This window comes from Vipera ursinii, assembly GCF_947247035.1.
Source record: "Vipera ursinii genome assembly, chromosome: 5".
Taxonomy (NCBI): Eukaryota; Metazoa; Chordata; class Lepidosauria; order Squamata; family Viperidae; genus Vipera; species Vipera ursinii.
The window spans coordinates 31,669,756-31,695,155 of NC_139518.1; the positions used below are offsets into that span (position 1 = coordinate 31,669,756).

Consider the following 25,400-nt stretch of genomic DNA (forward strand, 5'->3'; position numbering starts at 1 on the left):
GTCTCCTCTACTACTTCTAATTCTATTTTAGTGTCCTCTCCCTCTGTATCTTTCTATAGACAATGCTTGTTGCAGATATGGAGGCAAACTTAAAACATCACCTTCCTTCTACAAGCTTTCCCAGAAACTGGAGTCTTTATCCAACTTACCCTGCAGAGACTCTAGGGTTGCAGCTGTGAAGTTAAAACTTTTCTATAGCAGCATCCTCTGAAACTCTTTTTCATGTTGTTCCATCAGTTTTAGACAGCTAACACTGATTTTTTTTGTCTTTGATATTCTAGGATTAATTTTTAAACTCTTTTGACTCATTTTGAATAACATTTTGTTTTTATCTTAATTTTTAAAACATTTTCTTATTTTTTAAAGCTTAGTTTTATTATATTGATATTTTATCCATAATCAATTCATATTGAAATAAAATTAAATAAAACAGTGAAATATTCAGAGCAAACTGTCCAGTCCATCCTGCCCTTCCATGATTTTGCCTTAGTAGCTTTTCTTCTTTGTTTGTGTCATTTATTTTAACACACTGAAACATAACGGAATTTGAAATAGAATTGGAAATACGAAAGTGAGAGAAACCATATTGCACAAATTCAATGTTTTTCTACTGAATAGAATGCTTTACTCCCAAAATTTTAAAAAAAGTGGAATTCTTGCAATTTCTGACAAATTAGGAAGTTTTCAAAGTACAGACATTTTGGGTTGTATTCAATTGTTGAGCTGCACCTTCATTCTTCAAATGTACAAAAAGAATATACTAGATAAATATATATAATCTATCAGTTTTGGAACTTCTGTGAAAAACACTGGTGGTACATTTTTCCTTTGCTTTGCTGTACTGCTAGATCAGTTTAGGAAAAGAAATACATAGGATCCAGCTGCTCTCTTCAGCTGGCAGCAGCTGAAAATATTTATCAAGTATCTAAGCAGCTGTCTTACTTAAATAGTTTTACATGGGACTTTCCAACATGTAAAACTGAAGGCATTTTTTTAGCAAATATTTGACAGCTCTGTGTAATAGAATACAGGTGCAAACCATACTATTGAATCTGCCAGTAATGTTTCACACATGTGTCGTCTCTTAACAAAGCCGTTGCCTGCCCATGAAGCAGTAGTTGGGAATCAGGGAGCCCTCAAATCAAGGACTTTTTAGAGACAGTGCCAGTCCTTCAAGAACACTGTAATTGTCTGAGTACCTTGACAGAGAAACAACGACTCTTTCTGGGATTCAGCTTCAGCTTGTTTCACCCAATCCACACTCCAACAGCCTTCAAGCACTGGAATGAAACATCAAAGGAATCTCTTGCAGGTGTTTGTCCTCAAGATTCCATTCAACAGACACACGTGTGTGTGCACGTGCATGTGTGAAAATATAGACATCTGAACCAAAATATAGAAATAAGAAAGGTTGTTGTTAAAGGACCCATATGCACACTTGTACAATAAACGTACTGGCTTAATTTTAAAATTTGTCTTTTAAAAGTGTTTATATGTTGCTTTTCCAATGTGCAAAGAAAAGCTCAAGTACTACAATAATTTTGATGTAGAACTCTGAAAGATTAAATGGATATGAAGAGGTGCACACCATCTGGCATCTCTGCCCTCTGTTAACATTTAATAATCACTTGTTTGCCATCAGGCATAGTGACATATTTCTGAGTATTGCCACAAATCCCCCCTGAAATCTTCTGAAATTATAGCTCTGTCTCCCAGCTAAACATACCTGACAGGGCTGCTATTGACAGAATACAGAATAACAGAGTTTGGAGAATAGGTTAACCCCCCTCTTCTCTGTGACAACCTCACAAAGATTGAAAGACTGCTATGATGTCACCCATAATCCTTTTCTTATTAGACTAGACATTCCCAATTTCTCCAACCATTCAATGTACAGTTTAGCCTCCAGCCCCCTAATTATCTTTGTTGCTCTTTGCATTCTTTCTAGAGTCTCAACATCTTTTTTCTCTTTCTTGTTGTGACCCAAAACTGTATTCCAAGTGTGGTCCTATACCAGTGCAGTATAAAGTGGTACTAACACTTCATGGGATCTTGATACTATTCCTTTGGTGATGCAGCCTAGGACTGTATTGACTTTTCTGGTGGCTGCAGCACACTGCTGGCTTATAAGAATGCTAGCTTGAATTCTAGAGTCAACAATGGTGTCTAAGTGTAATTATGTCTTTTCTTCCTTCTCTTCATTCAAGCATGGGCAATCCAGTAATTATAGATCAAACAATGTCCCTGAACATCTTATTCATTGACTTTTTCTATGAAACATACTGCAAAAAATTCTGTTTCCAGTGGGAACATGAAATAAGAAAGTGTGCTATGCCCTTAAATAAATTTTGAATATAAAAAAATACAATAATTAAATATCTATGAAAAAATATATAACTTACTTTTATGATGACACAATGTCATTAATTTTCTCACCCTGTGTTGCTTTGGCATTGAAAATAGTAAATTATACAAAGCTGCCAAAAAAATTCCTTACCCTTGCATGAAAGGATAACAGATTATCAGTTCTTATCTTACTAAATAATTATCTTTTACTGGATGGGGACATAGATTTCCTGCCTTTTGCTTAATTGCTTTGGGGATATTTCTAGTTACATTGCATTTAATGCAGCAAAAATTAGAATGTCTGGCTTTTATGCATGTCTGTGTGTATGTGAATCTCAGGTAGTACTTGAATTTGTGGGAATTTTTTTTTAATATTCAAGAAAGTAACATAGACAAAGATTTTTTTCTTCTGAATAGATTATTTGAAGGAAAATAATCTGAGTGCAGATTTAAAAGGAGTCCTTTGGAGCTTTTGCTTGGAAAAAATTGCATATGATAACAAGGGCTGTAAAGAAGTTGGTTATAAGGGATCCAATGAAATCAGCGGACTGATTAATTAAGACATTGTAATATCAACAGTCTTCTATGTTTCCATCTAAAATATGTTAGTATCTAATCATTTAATACAGAATTTGCCACATTTCATTGCTGTAACTTTCTTTCTTTCTTTCTTTCTTTCCTTCCTTCCTTCCTTCCATCCTTCTTTCTTTCTTTCTTTCTTTCTTTCTTTCTTTCTTTCTTTCTTTCTTTCTTTCTTTCTTTCTTCTCTCTCTTGAACCAATAGAATAATAGGCTTCGGAAACATGCCTTTGAGCTGAAAATGAATGACTTGACATACTTTGTGCTGGCAGCTGAAAATGAGCAAGATATGGATGAATGGATTTTTACTCTCAACAAAATCCTTCAGATAAATCCAGAAGGGTCTGTTCAAGAGAGGAAAAGTGCTGACATCAGTGATCTGAGATTTGGTAAGTAGAATTTTTTTTTTTATCATTCAGAATACAGAATTAAAAATTTAAACTTCATGAAGCATTATGTATTTAAATGTAACACCTTCGGGTGAGATTCAAGGTGCTGGTGATGACCTATAAAGCCCTAAATGGCTTGGGTCCAGGTTATCTGAGGGAACACCTGCTGCCAGCATCAGGTTCCCTTTGTCCCGTGCGCTCCCACAGGGAGGGCCTTCTCAGGATACCACCGGTTATGGAATGCCGGCAGGTTATTCCCAGGGGAAGAGCGTTCTCTGTGGGCATGCCGGCCCTATGGAACCAACTCCCCATGGAACTTAGGACTGCCCCCAACCTTCACTCATTCCGCAGGGACCTGAAAACTTGGCTCTTTGAGCTGTCTGGCCCAGGCTGAGGAGTTTTAATTTTATTGGGTTTTAGTTTTAAATTACGGGGACTTCATTTAATTAATTGTTTTAATCTGATTTTAATTTTTGTATGTTTGTTTTTAATCCTCCCTGTACACCGCCCTGAGTCCTTCGGGAATAGGGCAGTATATTAATTTAATAAAATAAAAATAAATAAAATAAAATAAATCTCCTGGCATTTTGAATCCCATTCCAAATCAATGCATACTGTTAAATATTTTTTTTATTTTTAAGCTGCAAAGATTCCTATAGTGGCAGCTATTCTTGAATGCATTTTATTTTAACCATCTTTTATTATACATATTATGTCAGGAAAACATAAAGCTCATACTCTAAAGATTTAAGGTACTATATGCAATAAACTTGTCCTGTGATTCAAAATGTGTCTGTAAGGCACAGTGGAAGAAAATCATCTCTTTCATATGAGTCATACTTTACAAACAGTTACTTCTCTTGCTCGAACCTTTTGATTGCCACAAAGGAAATTTATTCGTCAAAAAGTTCATATGAATCAGAGTCCTATGTTCATTGATTTTTATAAAATAAGTTTACTAAAATGTTTTGTATTATGACTGGGATTTTTTAAATGTACATCTCTATCTGCTTGAGGATTGTCCTTTTTTCTGCAAAGTCATGCTATAATTGCAGAACAGAAAATACACAATTCAAATAAGCATACACATCAGTCCCCACACATCACAGTGTTTATCATAAAAATCTTTGGAAGCAAATAATCTTTCCTCTTTTGTGTGTATTTAAGAGTCTGAAGACATTTGCATGAATTATGACCGCCCTGAAGAGGAAAATGATGTTTCAGAGAATAATTTGCATCCAGATATTACTAAAGTAAGAGATTATTGTTGTTACAGGGTAAAAAAAGTTTGCATATTATAAATATTGTTATGCCACATGAAAACTTGAAAATAAATTTCAAGCTATAGCATTTAAAAGTATATTACTACTGTATGTCACACAAAAAAGCAGCTATCTTTTTGTTGTGATATATTATAGTGCTTTACATTTGTGTGTGTGTACAAAAATATGTAATTATCTGTCTATCTATATATCTAACTTACCTATCATCTGTCTATCTGTCATCCGTTTACCTATCACAGTGATTGTATATCAAAGAATTCTTATCTTTGCAGTACCTCACAGAAACAGAAAAAAGTGTTCAAGAATCTCGGAATGTAGACCGGCTAAACCTTTTCTCTTTAGACCCTGACATTGCTGTAAGTAAAGTGTTTCTTTTAACTGCCAGATAAGGTTGAATAAAAGCAAGCAGCATAGTGACTTAATTATCAGCTGTGTAATTTTAACTGGTTTTATTGCATATATTTCTACTTTAAGTCATTCTGTACAGCTAGCTTCCAAGGATAGAAATTTACTCTTGATTGATCATACATCTGTATCCCAAAACAGTCTACTTTCTTCTACCTTTGTAAGATTCTTTGTATATTGATTTCAAAGAGCTAATTATCTCAATGTCCAATTCTAGAGCTCGAACACTCAAAAAAAGGAATCCACAGAAATGGATCGATTGCTCAAACCTTTTGAGGAGAAAGAGACAAAGCAAATCATAATAACGTGCAAATCCCTTAGTCTGAATCTTCAAGCTTGTGTTTCTGATAATGAAAATGATCCAGTTACCAACGTAAGTTTGAAGCAGGTTGCAGAAATCTGTGCCTCTGCAGTTAAACACAGCGTGCTCTAAATATCAGTTGTTGGGAGCTACACAGTGAATTTTCTAGAACCATTTTGACAATCACAGTGGTCTGATCTAGTGGGGATTTTATGTTCTTATGTGTTTTGCTGGTAATTTTAAATAAAGTGAGCATACAAGGAGTCTAAAAGCAAAGAATCTGTGTTGTCTTTATGCTAAGGACCTTGACATGAACAATAAAAGGTCAAGCTATTACATTATATGATACACTGTAATATCTAATAACATTCATCTCAGTGGATATAGAGTAATAACCTCTTTTTCCAGAGAATGATTTCTGGATTTTATATTAAAATGACAAAAACCCTGATATCTGTTGGAGAAAAGGATTGTTTGTTATAAAATATTGCAAATAAAAAATGGGGAAAATCACAGTACTGCTAAATATATCACTTGTCAATATTATATTTAAAAGAAAAATGCAATGGATGGAACTGCTTACATTCTGAACAATTTAGCTTCCATTGCTTTCAGCCAATTTATTGATTTCATTCATTGGCAGATACCAGCAACTATGTTTTAAAGACTAGTTAATACTGTTTTGCTAGGAAATAAATAAATAAAGACAGAAAATAATTCTACAGTGAAAATGGGAAAAGTACATAAATGAGTGGCATTTAGATCAGGATGGTGTGCCGAGAAAGTTCAGAAAGAGATCATAGCTTTTTCTTAGCTGCAAAGCATATGATGAAAAAGGCAATATTAATGTATTACAAAATCAAAGATAAATATACCATTAGTACAGGCTTCTGTGATCATGATTAAATTTAGTAAATTAAGATGTTGTTGTTAGTTGCGAAGTCGTGTCCAACCCATCGCGACCCTATGGACAATGTTCCTCCAGGCCTTCCTGTCCTCTACCATTTTCTGGAGTCCATTTAAGCTCACGCCTACTGCTTCAGTGACTCCATCCAGCCACCTCATTCTCTGTCGTCCCCTTCTTCTATTGCCCTCAATCTTTCCCAGCATTAGGCTCTTCTCCAGTGAGTCCTTCCTTCTCATTAGATGGCCAAAGTATTTGAGTTTTAGCTTCAGGATCTGGCCTTCTAAAGAGCAGTCAGGGTTGATCTCCTCTAGGACTGACCGGTTTGATCGCCTTGCAGTCCAAGGGACTCGCAGGAGTCTTCTCCAGCACCATAGTTCAAAGGCTTCAATTCTTTGGCGCTCAGCCTTTCTTATGGTCCAGCTTTCACTGCCATACATTGCAACTGGGAAGACCATAGCCTTGACTTTACGCACTTTTGTTGACAGGGTAATGTCTCTGCTTTTTAGTGTGCTGTCTAGATTTGCCATGGCTTTCCTCCCCAAGAGCAAGCGTCTTTTAATTTCTTGATACAAACAAGTATTTCTTGATACAAACAAGTATTTCCTCTGTGCATTTAGTCCCCAATGCATTTATATGAGTTAAATAAGGAAAAATATTTAAATCTCAGTTTCCAAATTAGGAACCTGGCCTACCAAATTAATAGCAAATCAGTAAATTAAATGAACTCAAAATGGTGGTTAACTTGTAGTTTTCATTGAAGTTCACATCTGTTTCCACAGTTTGAACAAAGTACCATGTTCTTAGATTGATAACCATACTTTCTCAATTTGAATCCTTCTTTGTTTCTTTATGAAGGAACAAAACGGCTATATGTTATCCGAATGTCTTACCCTGACATTTGAACATCTTAAAGTAGCATACAATTATATGCAGTACTCTAATGATTTATTGAAAAACCTCTTGAATTCCACAGCTTAGGAAACTCATTAAACTCAACAGACATATTTGAGACATATTTGATTTTTTATTTTATTTTTGATTATTATATATATATATTATTTAATGTTGTTGTTATCTTATTAACTGTGATTTTTAATGTGTTATTAGCCACTCAGGGTCATATTTGTGACATGGATGGCCACACAAACAAACAAACAAATAAATAATTATTTTGTTTACAGATTGAGCCCTTTTTTGTGAGTGTGGCTCTTTTTGACTTAAGGGACAACCGAAAGCTCTCTGCTGATTTCCATGTGGACCTGAATCATACTATTGTTAGACATATGATGTCATCCTCATCAGAAAATATAACTGTTGAAACAACTAGCAACAAAGATGAAGAACCTCAGGTTAAAGGATTTCCAGAAGAGTGGCTGAAGTATCCCAAACAGGTAAAAATCTGTTTTGTGACCATCAACTGAAAGTTAATAGTAAATCAAATTGTATGTCAAGGTTATTTGAGTTTGAAAGATTGCAAAGCAGTAGGTGGGTAGCTTTCCATGAGTAATTTCTGATTGTTTTTGAACTGTAAATTCCATTATTCCTACCTGGAATGATAGTAATCCTAGAGGACACCAGATTGGAGAATATTTTTTTTTCCAAAATGTCTTAATGCTCACTATCCCCACACAAAGTCAACATTTCCAAATAAAGACATGAGAGAAAATATGGAATTATTGTTATCTGCAATCAGAATAAAAACTCCTTACAATCTGCAATTAAAGTGATTAGAAAGATTACATTTGTCATCAGGTTTTTCAAGTGGGCCTCTTCTTACCTCTTAGTGTATAATTATCCATTATCTGATTCTTGCTGATTATGTAAAGCTTTTCAGAGTAAAAGTTTGCTGCTTCATGAAGAAGGACATTAGAAATTTCAACTCCCCATTTAATATTCTATGCATCATTCAGCCATAGGTTTCAAACTCCTTAATATTGTCAACTTCTTAATAAAATATATCCAGTCAACAGAATGACTGATAAAATCCTCATTGCTTATCAAAACTCTTTCAGGATGCTGCAGGTAGTTAGCACATTTTGAAACAAATGATTAGAAGCCACTTCTCTTGTAGCCTCCTATAACTCCCTTTTATCTCATGTTTCCTTCTCTAAAAATAGAATAAAATCTTCATCAGTGGAAGAAAATTGCTCTAGAGTTGGAAATTTTGTTAGAAAAAGGCAGAGGTTTGGTGATTAAGGCAAATTAGAGTTGAGGACATTTTTATGTTGTAGAAAAATTCTTTACGTAAAATAACTTGTTTGTTGTATCTAGATTGCTACTTACTGGTTTTTTTTCTACCCTCAGGGAATTTTCTCCATCAGTAACCCCCATTCTGAAATTGTTTTTGTGGCAAAAATTGAAAAGGTCCTCATGGGAAATATTGCTACCAGTGCAGAACCTTATATAAGAAACCCAGACTCTAACAAGGTAATGTAATTGGGAACATAAATGGCTTTCAAATCCTAAGGGTCAAATTAACTATTGACAAGAGAAGCCATCTCTGGAGCCAGCACTGGCAATCTATAGGAGCAGGAAGCATTTCTGTTTGTTTATGCAATCTGCTTGCACTTCTCATTTTCACTGAAAGAGTCAATTCTTTCATTGTGGAAGTTAAATAATGTAAGCTGCACTGATGTCAGCCTTACCAGGAAGATCTGACAGAAAACATGACCAGATGAATTAAGTCTACTTTATTGTAAGGCTACATTGCAAAAGTGAAAGTACAATCCCCCCCATTTCCTTTACACCTAGAGAAATTAGGAAGGGTCTTTCCTGGACCTTTTGCTCTGCCCACTGTTCAGCTGCAGACTATGCTGTCTCTTATCTAACTACTTCCTAGGCAGCAACTTTGGGCCCAGCCTCCCAAGGTCATTCCCACATACCATTGCAGGCAAATATCTGACCTGCAGATAGAGAACTTGTGATAGATGATTTTACCTATTCAGCTGCAATATTTGAGAGTAGAAATCTCTCCTTTTTTTCTATGAATAAGCAAAACTTCTTAATGAAGTCAGTATAATAGAACCAATTGCCCTGGAGATTAGTTGGTTTATCCATCAGGGTTATCTTCAGGAATCTTATGTCGTTTTCAACGTTATACTATTTATATATGTATAACTGTATTTAAATCACAGCTAATTGGGATTTAACCAATCTGTTACTTCTTCCTCTGCTTATGTTGCATCATTTTATATTTTAAATTTGCTTCCTAATTTTTAGCATTTGTTGCATATGTGATACTTCTGGTTTCATCTCAGCAATTCAAGCACTGAGCTTTTATGCTTTCTGTTTGTTTGTTTGTTTATTTATTTATTTATTTATTTGTTTATTTATTTAATTGATTGATAGATTGATTGATTGATTTTATATACCGCCCTATTCCCGAAGGACTCAGGGCGGTTTACAGGGCGAGTTAAAACAATACAAATAAGTACACTTTAAAATAGAATTAAATAAGACTAGCCCACAATTAAACAAATTAAAATTAAAATTAAAATTAAATTAAAACCCCCACAGTCCAGGCCAGCAAGATCAAACAACCAAGTTTTAAGGTCCCGGCGAAACGAGCGAAGGTCTGGGGCAGTCCGAAGTTCTACCAGCAGTTCACTCCATAGGGCAGGCGCGCCCACAGAGAATGCCCTCCCCCTTGGAACCATCCGTCGCCATTCCCTAACCTACGGAACCCTAAGGAGGCCTTCCCTGTGGGAGCGCACAGGATGCTGGGAGGCTGATGCTGGCAGCAGGTGCTCCCTGAGATAATGACTTTCGTAAAACTTGAAAAGACTGGTACATGTGAGACATCCCAAGTTCATCGTGAAAGATGTCTGCTATTGTTCAAAGATTTTTCAGTGCTAAGTATCAGGAATGTTATCAGGCTGGAATTATCTGGCAACCTGATGTGCTGCTCTAGTTCTGGTTTTGCTGCATCATTTTAAGTTGCTAGGTGGCCTAGGAGATCCTTTCTAATAATGAAACTATAGTGCTTCATCATCAAAACAAAGTCACCAATGGTCAAAAGTTAAATTATTTTGAATAGAGTCTGAAATGATCTTTCTTTAACTCTGTCTTTGATTTTATCTAGTGGGCCCTGAAAGTATTAAAATCCAACAAACAGTTTTGCAACAAGTTGGGAAAATACCGGATGCCCTTTGCTTGGTCTGTACGGTATGTAATTACCAAATACCTATCAATTATTAGCAATTTGACACCTAGTTAGAAATTATAAAATACGTTGGTTTATACAAGGCACAATATTCCCTATTTTGATATTCCTATTTCAATTGATATAGTTTCTAACAGAAAGTGAAACAGTAGTATTTGCTGTTCACTAAGGGAAATCATATTTGATTTCTTTCTATATTTTTGGTATTTATCATAAGGAAAAAGATATATTTTGATATCAGTAAAGTAATAGTTTTCATACATTGGCAACTTAACACTATGGAGTGTCCATTCATCTGCATTATACAAGCTTGTGAGAAATTGTAACAGCTATGACAGCACCTAACCAACGTTATCTGGCTCAGGAATTAAGCAAAGTCAGCTTATTATTTGGGTAGGATATTACTAGGAAACACTAGGGATGCAGGTCTGTTACTGGTCTAGATGTATGTTTGCTATTGAACACGCCTATTCCTATCAAACAGAGAAGTAAAAGCTAAAGCTCTCTTGGTCCCAAAGCAAACTTCTTAGATGGTTGGAAGAATTATAATGCTCTGCTGTATGTTTTTATTGACAACTAGCAATAGCACTTATATACTACTTCACAGTGCTTTACAGCCCTCTCTAAGCGGTTTACAGAGTCAGCATATTGCCCCCAACAATCTGGGTCCTCATTTTACCGACCTCGGAAGGATGGAAGGCTGAGCCAGTGAGACTCGAACTGCCAAAACTGCCGGCAGCCAGTAGTCAGCAGAAGTTGCTTGCAGTACTGTATTCTGACCACTGCGCCATCAGTATGTGCTAGTATGGATTTTTAAAGCACAGATATGGCACACCTATTCTTTCTCTTCCCTGCAAGTAGGTAGTAGGAACGACATGGTGAGGACAGGAATAAACTGGCCAAAAGTAAAGCTACCTCAGCTCAGCCTCCAGCACATGATGATGCTGTTCAGATGACCACTGACTTTGGAACATCAAAAGATAGTAATAGCACTGGCAACAACTCTTCTCTTACCTCCTTCCTTCTGTGTCTGCTTTGGGCTAGGTCAGGACTAAAAGAAATCTGCAACATAAAGATATATTTTATAACTATATATGTTTCTGTGGCTTTATTTCATGTGATCAGGACTGTTGAAGGCATGAAATGAGGAGCAAGGTGAAGTTGGTGGGGCTTCATGCCTGCAGGTGGCTGCTTCATCTCTATATTAATACTACTTTCAATAGTGCAATTACTTGGGGCAGCTTACAATTAAAATAAAATATATAAATTAAGCCTGGATTAAAGATATCGAAGTGGAGTTTTGCTTTACAAAATCTTACCATCTAAAAACATTTTTTTTCCATTAGACACACACAACATACTGCAGAAAAATTGGCCTACCTGATGAAAAGCAGAAAGCTTGGACTGCGAATTTGGCTTCCAATGTTTAATTCTTGACATCAAACACTATTCTTGTTTTAAATGTTTTCTTTTAAACAAGCAAACCAAATGAAATAACCTATATTGGACAGTTTTAGAACAATTTTTATATATCCTCTCAAGACCCCTGACTTTCCAGACTTGGAGCTGAAAGTCTTTTATATTAGAATGGGCATTTATATATCCTGAATTTGGGGATGATGCCATGTGTATTTTCCTGAGAGGCAATAATTACAACATGCCTTAGCATTACACTGTGACAAGTCAGTCTTCCATTCTCATATTCCTACCACAGCTGCCAGAGTTTGCAAATACGATTTGGACATGGAAAGTTGATTTTCCCACAAAATATTTTCCACATATCCTTTCCATTCTATTATTCTGATTCAAAAAGATTTAGAATCCTGTCTGCAAAAGATCTTAACAATTTGCAGAATTAGAGTATTCTTTATGGCAGATACGTATCCTCCAGTTCAGCTGTGGTTTTGGTTTGCAGTAATAGAGAACCTTGCTCTATATTTTAAAAGGAAAAGCTTAAAAATAAAAGATGAAGAATGAAATCAAAATTCAGGAATTAATGGGGCTGGAAATTCACCTTTATGGAAACTATTTTTTTAATCTACATTTTTTAAAATATAAGCACTTATTTTGGATGTTATCCAAAAGTTAGGCCATAACTATCCCTTATTTTTTTTAGCACAATTTGAGTTACAGGTAGTTTTTTTATATTTACAATCATTCATATAATGACTGTCTGAAGTTACAAGAGCACTGAAAAAAGTGACTTATGGATGATTTTAACACAACCATTGTAGCATCCCCATGGTCACATGATCAAGATAAGGGCACTTGACAACTAGCATGTATGTATGACAGTTGTACTGTTCTGGAGTCATATGGTCGCCATTTGCACCCTTCTCATTAGCTGGCTTCTGACAAGCAAAGTCAATGGGGGAAGCCAGAGTCACTTAAAACCATATGTTTCACTTAACAATTACAGTGATTCACTTAACCACTGTGGCAAAAAAGGTCATAAAATTGAGTAAAACTCAGTTAATAACTGTCTTGCTTAACAACAGATATTTTTAGAGCTCCCTTGTGGTCATAAAGTGCTGTTTTTAAAGTGCTGTTGTAACTTCAAATGGTCACTAAATGAACAGTTGTAAATCAAGGACTATCTGTAGTCAGTGTGGCTAACATAATTTTAAAAATAAAATAGTATCTAAAAAGTTAATACATCCACTGAAACTACCAGTAAAGTTAATGCTGGTACCAGAATGGCTGAGTCAATAGTGGGATAGACTTTGCTCTGGAGATCAGCTTGACAGTTTCCACTACTACTTCCAGATATGCCTCAGCTGGCAACCTCACCCCAACCACAATCTGTGTCAGAGAGAGAGGGGGCTCTCATTGTCTATGCTGCTCATGATTAAAACAGCCAAAGGGCAACAAGTTTTAATAATTTCTATATTATAATCTATGTTTTACTAGATGGTTGAGATCTTCCTTCTCCTCTAGGATGTACTAGTCTCACTGTTCTGTAAATCTGCTTGTAAATCTATATAAACAAGTTACTAAATTTAAACAAAAATTAAAGACATAGGACATCTTTTGGCTGGAACAGTTATCCATTTGTTCCAAAAGTAGCAAGCTTTATGAAGCAATATAATCTTCTGCTTTCTTTCTTGGATTTCACTTTTTATGGAAATTCTAAAATTTAAAGGCTATATTGACTTCTGTGCTTATCAGCCTCCGGTCCTAGCATTTTCTCAATACATTCAGGTCCTGCTGTTTTCATAAAGATAAGTTTGAGGAATAAGATAAAGAATGTTTTCTTCTGCCAGTTGTTAAGGGGACTAAATTTTCAACAGTGCTAAATTTACCGTAATTAACAATTAAAAGTGTAGGAAAGTGTCGTTGCAGTCAGCAGGAAGGTTTAGGCCCCAAACAGTTTATCAGTCAGTGCTTCCCACAAGTCCAGAGAAGGTCCTTTCCCAGAGGCAAGTAGACTTTGAAAGGGGTGGGGGGTGGGGGAGGTGGCAGACAAATTTAAGAAGCCTCTCCTAAAGGCTTTAACAGCTGCAGAGGTTGAAGCAGATAATTTAATTTATTTAATTTAATTTATTGAGATTTTTATACCGCCCTTCTCCCAAAGGGACTCAGGGCGGTTCACAGGGCATAAATATAAACACCAATACAAACATTAAAAAATAATTAAATTAATGCCCAAGTTAAAACCAGAATACTAAAACAAACCAATAAAAAACCCAAGTACCCCCATCAGGCCAGACCCGCTAGTTCAAATAAATGGGTCTTCAACCCGCGACGGAAGGATCGGAGGTCTGATGCCATCCGGAGCTCGACCGGCAGTTGATTCCATAACGCCGGAGCACCCACAGAGAAGGCCCTCCCCCTGGGGGCCACCAGTCGACATTCCTTGACAGGAGGCACCCTGAGGAGGCCCTCTCTGTGGGCGCGCACAGGGCGGAGGGGAGTCGACGCCGGCAGCAGGTGGTCCTCGAGGTATCGCGGACCCATGCCATGTAGGGACTTAAAGATCATAACCAAAACCTTGAACCTTACCCGGAAGACAACTGGCAACCAATGCAGCTCACGGAGCAAAGGTGTAACATGGGAGTACCGGGAAACTCCCAAGACAACTCTCGCGGCCGCATTCTGTACCAGTTGGAGCCTCCGAGTAGTCTTCAAGGGAAGTCCCATGTAGAGAGCGTTACAGTAGTCTAGGCGAGAGGTCACGAGCGCATGAGTGACCGTACACAAGGCCTCCCGATCCAGATAGGGCCGCAACTGGTGCACCAGGCGAACCTGGGCAAAAGCCCCCCTAGTCACGGCCACTATGTGATCCTCCAAAGTGAGTCGTGAATCTAGGAGGACTCCCAAGTTGCGAGCCCTATCCACAGGGGGTAAAAGCTCACCCCCCATAGAAAGAGGTGGAACATCCCAGGTGTCTCGGGAAGCCGGAATGTACAGCCACTCAGTCTTGTCAGGGTTGAGTTGAAGTCTGTTCCTCCCCATCCAGACCCGAACCGCCTCCAGGCAACGGGACATCACAGCGAGGGCATCACTGGGGTGGTTTGGGGTCGAAATAAAAAGTTGGGTATCATCAGCATATTGATGATACCCAACTCCAAAACCACGAATGATCTCACCCAGCGGCTTCATATAGATGTTGAACAGGAGAGGCGAGAGGACCGACCCCTGAGGAACTCCACAAGCGAGAGTCCTAGGGGTCGACCTCTGCCCCCCTGCCAACACCGACTGCGAGCGTCCCAGGAGATAGGAGGAGAACCACTGAAAAACCGTGCCTCCCACTCCCAATCCCCTGAGACGCTGCAGCAGGATACCATGGTCGATGGTATCAAAAGCCGCCGAGAGGTCTAATAGGACTAGGACAGAGGAATACCCCCTATCCCGAGCCCTCCAGAGATCATTCACCAGAGCGACCAATGCCGTCTCCGTGCTGTGCCCGGGCCTGAAACCCGATTGGTAAGGGTCCAGATAATCCGCTTCATCCAGGACCAGATAAGAGGTTGAGAAACAAATCATAAGTTGTTTAGAGCTTCAAAAATCAACACTAATTTCTTAAACAATTCCCAAATTGTCAATGACAACTGCACAGAGGTTTTGTGACAGGCAGTTATATGTATGTATGTAATTTGTGAAAAGCTAATGGTCTGAAGGCTACATTTTTTATTGTTGGAAGACATGGCTTTATCTTTGTGCCTGGGAATCCACTGGTAATATGGATCTTGTTAGCTAGTCACATTGTTAATCATTGTATGGATTGTACTCTCCTGTATATTCATTTCTTAATTATTGTGATTAGTTTTTATTGCTTTTCATTATAGTGGTTTACTTGTGACTATTAATGTTTTCTGTTTTTAAAGATATGAGCCACCTAGAGTCGACGTATATAAATTAAACAAATAAACAAATAAATATGTTCCAAATTTCAAGACTAACCAACCCATTTTAGAATGTGTTGGAAGGCATTGAGAATCACGCCCAACCTGGCTGGCTCAGGAACTGTCACTGCTGACGTACTAACCATAATTGTGCTCACCGCAGTTTCTGCCTATGACACCAAGGATAGGCAAGAACCAAATATCACTCCACAACTGCTGATCTGTTCTTTCCCACTCAATTTCCAGAATAGATCATTTATCAAGCAGTCTCAGTATCCTGATAAAAAGACAAGCTGAGAAGGGGGGGAAAAACAGAGTTTCTACAATGTAGAGAAAGAAAAAGTGTAATATTAGATCATTCTCATGATTCCCAATACTTTTAATCAGAAAAAGATATAGATTTCCAAATGCAATAAGTGGCATTTTTTTCTCAGAATAAATACAACTCAAATCTTATTGAATCCCACTGGGTCCAGTGAGATTGGTTCCCAGGTAACTATTCATACAAGTAACTTTAGTACTATTCTCATCTATGAGGGCCATGGCTCTTGATTTAATAATGTTATGTTTTAATATTTATTTTCCTGGGCTCCAAGATCACTGCAGATGGGGACTGTAGCCAAGAAATTAAAAGACGCTTGCTCCTGGGCAGGAAAGCCATGGCAAATCTAGACAGCACACTAAAAAGCAGAGACATCACCCTGTCAACAAAAGTGTATAGTCAAGGCTATGGTCTTCCCAGTTGCAATGTATGGCAGTGAAAGCTGGACCATAAGAAAGGCTGAGTGCCAAAGAATTGAGGCCTTTGAACTAGGGTGCTGGAGAAGACTCTGAGAGTCCCTTGGACTGCAAGGTAATCAAACCGGTCAGTCCTAGAGGAGATCAACCCTGACTGCTCTTTAGAAGGCCAGATCCTGAAGCTAAAACTCAAATACTTTGGCCACCTAATGAGAAGGAAGGACTCACTGGAGAAGAGCCTAATGCTGGGAAAGATTGAGGGCAATAGAAGAAGGGGACGACAGAGAATGAGGTGGCTGGATGGAGTCACTGAAGCAGTAGGTGTGAGCTTAAATGGACTCCAGAAGATGGTAGAGGACAGGAAGGCCTGGAGGAACGTTGTCCATAGGGTCGTGATGGGTCGGACAAGACTTTGCAACTAACAACAACAACAACAACAACAACAACATGTTTTAATATGTGACAATTGTTGAATACTGTGGAAACAATATTACCATCACTATAAAGTTCAAATTGTTCATGAATTGGAAGTAGGTAAACAAAACCCAATAACAGTACAAGTCTGTGGAAACTGATGTCATTTTCATGGTGTTTCATATTGGTGTTATCAGTGCTTTTTTTCTTAAAAAAAAAGGTGCCGGAACTCACACACATGCCTACCCTACAAGGTTTACCTTTGTAGTTGGAAAAAACCCTTCAATTTTTAGTCTATGTAAAAGACTATGATTTTGTTCAATGTAAGTTAATACTATTAATGTTATCATGCATTTAAAGCACTGTGTGGCTTTAAATTACAAGAAGGCATTTTATTAATCTTTTGGGACATTTACCATTGGCATATCCATTTAGTTTAATAAGTGGAAATATCAGTTTCTATGGGGAATGAAATTGGCCCAATAGAACAAAATTTGGTTGCTTGGGAAAGATTGTATTATTTTTAAGTTGTCAAACAAGGTATAAAAATTTATATTTGGAGTTTAATATGGACATGAAACAAATTGAAGTTGAAACTTTGCCAGCAAACAGTGAACTTTTTTGAATATAAAGTATAAAACACCAAAAAGAGATTTTCGTAGACATCCCAGCCTTTGAACTACCCAAGGAACTGAAACAGCAAAGTTTCGCTATCAGGCAAGCTTCCACACCAGCTGCCTTTCTTTCCTCTCACTTCGCCTCTTTTTAACTTCTCACACACCCCACCTTCTCTAAGGGAAGGCAAAAGTCTCGCTCACTCTCTTGTGAAAGATGGCCTCCATGTTTATGGTTCTCCAACTGCCACCATCGGCTTCCACACCACATGGTCCAACCGAGCCAATCAAGCCACGCTCTGGCTGTGGTGCTCCGGCGCCTCATGGCTCCTCCGAGAGGAGGCAGACAGCACCGCAGGAAGCCCGCTTGCACCATACCAAAAACAAACGAGGATAGGAAGGGAAACAATAGAAAAAGAACGCAACTTGGGAAAATCCATCGAAAAAAGATGCCAGAACTCTGTTCCGGTGCATTCTATCACAAAAAAAGCCCTGGATGTTATTGTGTTTAATATGATATTACTGCCTCATTTAAATTCTAGAACATGGATAATTAAGAAACTATGGAATTAGTAAAAACCCTTGGCTAGTTTTTACTAGTTTGGTATACCTTAAAGCTTTGGGAATGATTAATGATTAGTGATTAATTTATCATCTTCTGTATTGTTTTTCCTTCCTGACAGGCCTGTCTTTAAGGATAATCAGGGAAATATTGACAGAGATTCCCGGTTTTCACCTTTGTTCCGACAAGAAAGTAACAAAATTTCAACAGATGATTTAATTAAACTTATAAGTGAATACAGAAGGTAAGATGGCCTTGGCTTAAGTTTCTAAGACTATAACATAGTACTAACTATTATTTATCAATAGCTTTGTTTGCTCAAAAGTGCCAGTGGCAAAATAACTTATTGCAATGTAACAGTTTTCACATTAGTTACTTCTCTGCCAAAGTGAGCTTCCAGAAAACTTATCCAAGAAAACTGGAGAAGTGTTTCATGCAGTAAAAAATATAATGACTGCCTGAGGAAAAGAAAATACAGAACAACAGAGATGCAGAATAATTTACTGGAAAATTGTTAGATTTTGTTAACCAAGGTGCTTCCACACAAGGATTTGGAGCTTCTTTGAAGGCAGTTTGGGACTTCTTCATCCAACAAGTTGGAGAGCTGAGCTCTTATATTCCTGCTCAACTGTTGTATAGTTGAAACCACAGCAAAGTGAAATATTTTAGCTCCATTTCTTTATTGAAGGGAAACATGGCCCCCAAACTCTTCTCCCAGCCCATAATTCTTCCTCATTAAATAGATGGGGAGATTTTTGTTGCTGCCTAACCTAATCATCTAGTCCAATCCCCTGCTCGGACAGGAAAACCGTATACCATTTCAGACAAATGGCTGTCCAATCTCTTCTTAAAAACTTCCAGTGTTGTAGCATTCACAATTTTGGGAGACAGGTTGTTTCACTGATTAATTGTTCTAACTGTCAGGAAGTTTCTCCTTAGTTCTAGGTTGCTTCTCTCTTTGATTAGTTTCCATCTGTTGCTTCTTGCCTTGCCTTCAATCCTTTTGTTTAAGATTCATTCTCCTTGAACAATACATCCTTTCCGTATACTTGTTTACTGACTTATAAAAACTCAAATAAGCAAGACTTGTTAATCTTCATTTGTTGTTTAAATTCTAGACAATTCTATATAGTTCCATGGGACAATTCTAAATGCTACTTGGCAGCAGAATTTCTCTGACTCCAAAAAAGATAATTCAGTGTAACTCGAGCATACTGTTGTTTAATTTCATTGTTTGCTTGGTGTATATATCATTAATAAACAATGGCTTATTTGGCCAGCATTTAATATGTTTTCCCTTTTTTAATTGGTCTTATTTTCATAATGGTTAGAGTAGGCATGTCAAACTCGTGACTTCGTGTGACGTATCACAACTTTTTCCCCATTGCCGGCAATGGGGAGGGTGAGTCCTTCGGGAGAAGGGCGGTATACAAATACAATAAAGTTAAACTAAACTAAGTTTCATCGTGATGCATCCGACCCGCGGGCCGGCAGTTTGACATGCCTGGGTTAGAGGCTTAGGTCAGACATGAATGAGAGAGATGAATTAGATAGGAGACAGAAGTACTAACCAACAATTAAAGCCTGTAAATCAGTAACAACCATGTTTCATTTATTGACCCCATTTGCACTTTTGGCACAATGTGTGAATGAATCTATGAAGAAAACATATTTGTCTTATAAGTCTCTGCTCAAATTTTATTCATAATTTTACCTTGAAGACTTTCAGTACTGTTTTGAGATATAGGCAGAATATCCAGTCCTCTCTTCAGCCATTCATTTTTCAATAACTTAAGCGCATGAGCCTTGTGTTTAGCAGGCACAAATCTAATCCCAACTCTTTTTGCGAGTACACCCAGCAGAGAGCTTCTAAACAGCATGGCTGCATAGAGAACTCTCTGATAAATTGAAAGACAAAAAGGACAAGTATAGAAAGTGGAAAGAGGGGCACATAACTAAGGCAGAATATCAGCAAATAGCCCAAGCCTGCAAAGATGGAGTGAGGTAATCTAAGGCTCAAAATGAACTAATGTGTTTATACATTTTCTGCCATAAATTTACTTCATTTTTATTTTGTAACTGTTTATGTTTTTATGCTGTTTGAATACAGTGTGTTCATCTATTGTATACCTCTGCAACTCTATTGAGATAATAGAAATATTAAAATAAATAAACTATTTTTTAAAAAAATTCATACTTTAATTACTTATAGCATTTACTTTACTTTGATGTCAGTGATGTAAAACACTATTCTTTTTATGTTTGCAGAACTGAGAAAATTAATAAAATTCAGATTATCCCTGGAAGTTTAGAAATTGCTGTTGATTGGCTGCCGTTGGAGCATCCAAGTAATGAACTTATTTTATAAAAAAATCTACAATGCATAAACCGTCCAAGAAGAGAATGCAAGAGATTGTTCTTTATAGTTTATGTGCTTTAAATTGATTTTGTGGTTGCTGTACTCAAGAGCAGAGTTTAGGCAGGAGATCAAGAGACATATAGATTTTACCTTGTTAATAGTGTGGCAGTTGAAATCATGGTACTATGCATAAAATATATAATGGGATTTGCTAATGAAAGGTGGTTAGAAAGACTATCCTTTCTACCTCAAAATGTGCTTTGTGAATGATCATATTTTATATTTTGTCATATATTTCTAGAAGTGGGTTACTAATTTAAGAAATACTTTTCTAAATTTCTTAAATATAAGCTGTTAATCAGATTTTTCCATTTCAACTTTCAATTCCACTTAAATATATGTGATAGAAGCTTTGGGTCTCAAATAAGCATGGTTTATTATTGCATTCCTCTACTGGAGAGATGCATGTAATAAACAGAATAAAGAATGGTGAATTTCAGTAGCCATTCTCCTCTCTTATGTAATCATGGTACACCTCCAAATGGTTAGTCCCAATGGTTATTTGGAACAATGTGGAAATTATACATGTGGCAACAGGGAAAAGAAGAAATTTCTCTTCCTGCATATATATATGTTTTCGTAGATTCTCGCGGGTGTCTGTATGTGTAGATCTAGAGTCTCGGGTTTCTTCCCGCGTTCCTTTCATCTTCAGAAAGTTGTGGCGACGTTTCGACGAAATCCCATCCGTCATCATCAGGCCGGAGTGTTCCTCCTGCTGCTTCCAGGAGCAATGCGTGGTCTGGCTGTTACTTTCCTTCCAACTGCTGGTGGGGCTGTGTTCTGACTGGGTGGAGGCGTGGCTGCTTTCTGATTGGGTGGGGGGGTCGGAGGACAACCACGCCTCCACCCAGTTGTATACACACACACACACACACACACACACACACACACACATATATATCTAAGGCTGGCAGCTGAGACCAGCCCATCCACTCAAAACACACCCCCAACCAATCAGAACACACCCACCATTCAAAACACACTCCCACCCAATCAGAACACACTTACTCCCCCACCCAATCAGAGCACACCACCCACAGAACACACCCCCTCTGGCAGTTTAAAAAAGAGGAACAAACAGCCACATGCTTCTCCCAGAAGAAGGAAGCAGAAGCCACCAGCCTGATGATGACGGATGGGATTCCGTCGAAACGTCGCCCCTACACCTTTAGTTCTACGCGGGGAAAAACCCGAATAACCAAAGATGCACATACGAACACCCGCGAAAACCTCAGAAAACACATATATATATACATATATACATATGTGTGTATATATATATATATATATATATATATATATATATATATATATATATATATATATATATATATCAATCATTACTGTATGTAATTGGCTGATCATTGCTTGAGGTAATGGAGTAACTATTGTTACCAAAGGATAGAAGCTCTAGGGCACTCATTGACTTTTCAGATTGCAGTCTTTTTTTAAAAGGCAATATTTTGCATTCTAGTGCATTCATAGATTTGCCAAATGGATTTTTCTTTTGTTTTCTTTCTCCAGACTCTATAACATCGTCTTTTATACCAATCAAACCATTCAATAATATCAAGGACCATCAACCAACAGTAGAAGTGGAAGAATTTGTTCAAGAATCTACAAAATATTCTCAGGCTTATAAAATATATAAAAACCAAATGTATATCTATCCCAAACATCTGAAATACGATAACCAAAAATGCTTCAACAAGGTATGGCCATCAACAGTACAACAACCAAGCATTCTTTGGCCAGTCCTCATACTTACAACCAATGCACCATCCCTACAGTCACATGATCAAAATTTGGGTGCTTGACCCCCATGTATTTTATGACAGTTGCAATATCCCAGGTTTTGTGACTGCCATTCGTGTCCTTCCCAGATGGCTTCCAACAAGCAAACTTAATGTGTTAAGCCAGATTCACATAACAATTGAGTTATTCACTCAACTGCATCATTCATTAACAACCATGTCAGAAAATATTGTTAAATCCGACGTGACTTATATAATAACCACCTTGATTAGCAATGGAAATTCTAGCCCAATTGTGGTCATAAGATGAGAACTCCCTATATAAAATTGGAGTGGTTTATCCTCTCGGTTATCCTAGTGAGAGAACAGTAGGTAGGCAAAAAGAATAGTGGATGCTTTTTCTGATTCATTTGTTAATTTTTCTCCATTGAAGAGCATTATATTGTCTTTGAAATCTCAGTCACCTCTAAATGTTTATATTAAAACAGACTGGTTGGTTTTATTGCTTATTTATGAATTACTATTCCTGGTGGACATTTTTCTCTTTTTGTTTTCCTCACATTAACCTTTCATGCCTATTTCAATATTAAAACTGAATGGCAGTAGTGTAGGTACTATAATGTAATGGAATATGTACTAGTGATTCATATTTACAGAAAAATAGATTTCACTGAAAACTTGGGACTTGTTTCAAAGCCATCCACATGAAAATTAAACAGAAGCAGATTGTGCAGTTTCTATTTTATGTTTTTTCTTGTTCTGTTCTTCTATTTTTTCATGTTCATGTTTATATGCATATACATGCACATGTTACTTTGAAGTTTACGGGCTTCAATCTATTTTCATATATGCTACATTCTTAAACATATTTACTTTTCGAATAATCCAGCTGACCTGAAGTTTCATGAAAAAGTTAAATCTTTCTATTTTCCGTGCTGAATTTATTTCACCTAAGGACTTTACTCTCAGCTGGCAATATTGACAGTTCTGGAAAAGATTTTGTGTTTCACAGAACTTTTAAGTGGGAAACTAGTGTTCTATATTTGCATTTGTATTACAGGCACGGAATATAACAGTGTGTATTGAATTTAAAAACTCAGATGAAGAAGAAGCCAAGCCAGTGAAGGTGAGTCAAGATGAATTCCAGATGCAGCATAATATGGTGGAGTAGATTTCCTTGTATACCATGTAGTGAAGTGATTGTGATCTATTGCTTTTACAAAATCATCAGTCTAATACTTTTTTCCAACATTTCTATAAGAGTGGTTTATAACAGCTATCAATGCAGGGCTTGTCTGGCAAATGCCAGTTCTGCTGTGTGGTCACTGACAAGATTTTAATGCAACATGATGAAATGGAAAATTCTTGATAAATCTCAATGTTCTTTCATAACTGAGGTAAACATCATGTTGATGAAGGTGAATGTTGAGCAGGAGAAATGGATGCTATTGCTAGAAACTGCTAAGTAAAGATATTAGTAATAGTTATTTAACAAGTAAATTTAAAATATAAAGTAATTTTACTAGTTTGATTCTTGTCATTTTGACTTCTAATGTAGTTCTATTCTCCTCTTGTCTATTAAAAATATACCATGTATACCAGTTTTTCACATTCTCTGTACAGTCATGTAGTCTTACACAATGGCCTGGGGAAAAATCTCTCCTCCAGTTTTTGTCTTTTTTAATGCTCCAAAATCTTGTGAGTTTTCTTTTCAGATCTTTTTTGGCATTCTCCATTTGAAATCTCATGAGATTTCAGACATTTTTAATTTTTTTATATGTTTTTGGCCCAAAGGTTCCGTGATGCTATGAGGCTGAAAAAGTCTTCTAAGATATGACTTCAGAATCAGTTATTTCTAGTAAAGTCCACAAAACCTAAAGCAATGTCTCTTTAAACAGTGTATCTATGGGAAGCCTGGTGGACCGTTATTTACCTCAGCAGCTTATACAGCTGTGCTACATCATTCACAAAACCCTGATTTCTACGATGAGGTCAGTTTTCTCTTTCTGTAATTTTATACATGCTGTTATAATAGACAAGTATATCAAGGATACTTTTGAAAAAATAGGTTGTTAAGGACTTTAGTGAATTATTTGTAGGTGAGGACAACCATTCAGTGACTTAGGTCAAGTCCATGGCTGCCTTATAAAGGCCATGAACTCCAAAGCCACCTGTCTTCATGCCCAATGACAGCAGGTCTAGATATTACACAACATTAATGTTACTTCAGAACAGCAATCCCATTTGATATCAAGAGCTAAGTTTAATATTCAGGATCTTACTTACTGCAGAGCAGTGACTCTGAAAGCCACCAGAGTCTCTTGTTTGATTGCAGATACTCCACTATGCCTGGTGCTTCTCTTGAAGCCCAAGTAAAGACATTACTTATGGGATCATGACTGGTGCCTTTCTTGAAGCCCAAGTAAGCACATTACATAGGAGGGAGGTTCCCCTTCCCTATCCCTCCTATGCCAAACTGTTCTTGCTAATATATTATCCTTGGTAATCCTGATATATTATCTGTAATGAATTCCTTTTGATCTTCTTGGCCTTTAAGAGCATCTATAAAACAATAATAGTTCAAGATCAGAATTAGGCCCCACTATCTTCTTTTTGCTTTCATTCAGTTAACACTTAATATGGGTGTAATGTTTTACATTTCAGATAAAAATTGAGCTGCCAACAAAACTTCATAAGAAACATCATATTCTGTTTTCATTTTATCATGTTACCTGTGACATAAATGCAAAAGCTAATACCAAAAAGAAAGAGGCCCTGGAAACCTCAGGTACCTATACTGGATTTGTTTTCTCAAATACTCACTGTCTGTATTATTGTTCTATACTTTCTCTCCCTGATCTAGGTCAAACATTTGAGATAATCTCTGTTTTCTGTTAACTGTTATTTCTTTATATTTAAATAAATCAAAATGTTTTAGTGTTAACATCTATTTTCAATACAGTGGGATATGCTTGGCTGCCTTTGCTAAAAGATGATCAACTAATATCTCGAGAACATAGCATACCAGTAGCAACCATTCTACCTCCCTCTTATTTAAATCTTCAGGATCCTGCAGTTGGGAAGGTACTGTTTTTTACTTACCTCTTCTTTGTTTATTCCTTGTAAAGCAATCTTGTGCTTTAATGTTAATGATATTAAGTGTACAGGGGGACGATCGAGAG

At 37.0% G+C, this 25,400-nt stretch overlaps 1 protein-coding gene across 2 annotated transcripts in view; it reads left to right on the forward strand.

The window, feature by feature from the left end:
- DOCK10 (dedicator of cytokinesis 10) overlaps positions 1-25,400 on the forward strand; it is a gene marked incomplete at its 5' end in the record, with an annotated part of 164,768 nt that overhangs the window by 82,080 nt on the left and 57,288 nt on the right. For both annotated transcript variants that reach the window (XM_083364987.1, XM_083364986.1), the window contains 14 exons: positions 3,131-3,314; positions 4,482-4,567; positions 4,870-4,953; positions 5,220-5,375; positions 7,392-7,601; positions 8,515-8,637; positions 10,292-10,374; positions 18,167-18,289; positions 20,314-20,393; positions 21,989-22,176; positions 23,279-23,344; positions 24,117-24,209; positions 24,883-25,006; positions 25,181-25,302. In XM_083364987.1, the coding sequence (XP_083221113.1) occupies positions 3,131-3,314; positions 4,482-4,567; positions 4,870-4,953; positions 5,220-5,375; positions 7,392-7,601; positions 8,515-8,637; positions 10,292-10,374; positions 18,167-18,289; positions 20,314-20,393; positions 21,989-22,176; positions 23,279-23,344; positions 24,117-24,209; positions 24,883-25,006; positions 25,181-25,302 (1,722 nt within the window). The remainder of the gene's footprint in view (positions 1-3,130; positions 3,315-4,481; positions 4,568-4,869; positions 4,954-5,219; positions 5,376-7,391; positions 7,602-8,514; positions 8,638-10,291; positions 10,375-18,166; positions 18,290-20,313; positions 20,394-21,988; positions 22,177-23,278; positions 23,345-24,116; positions 24,210-24,882; positions 25,007-25,180; positions 25,303-25,400) is intronic.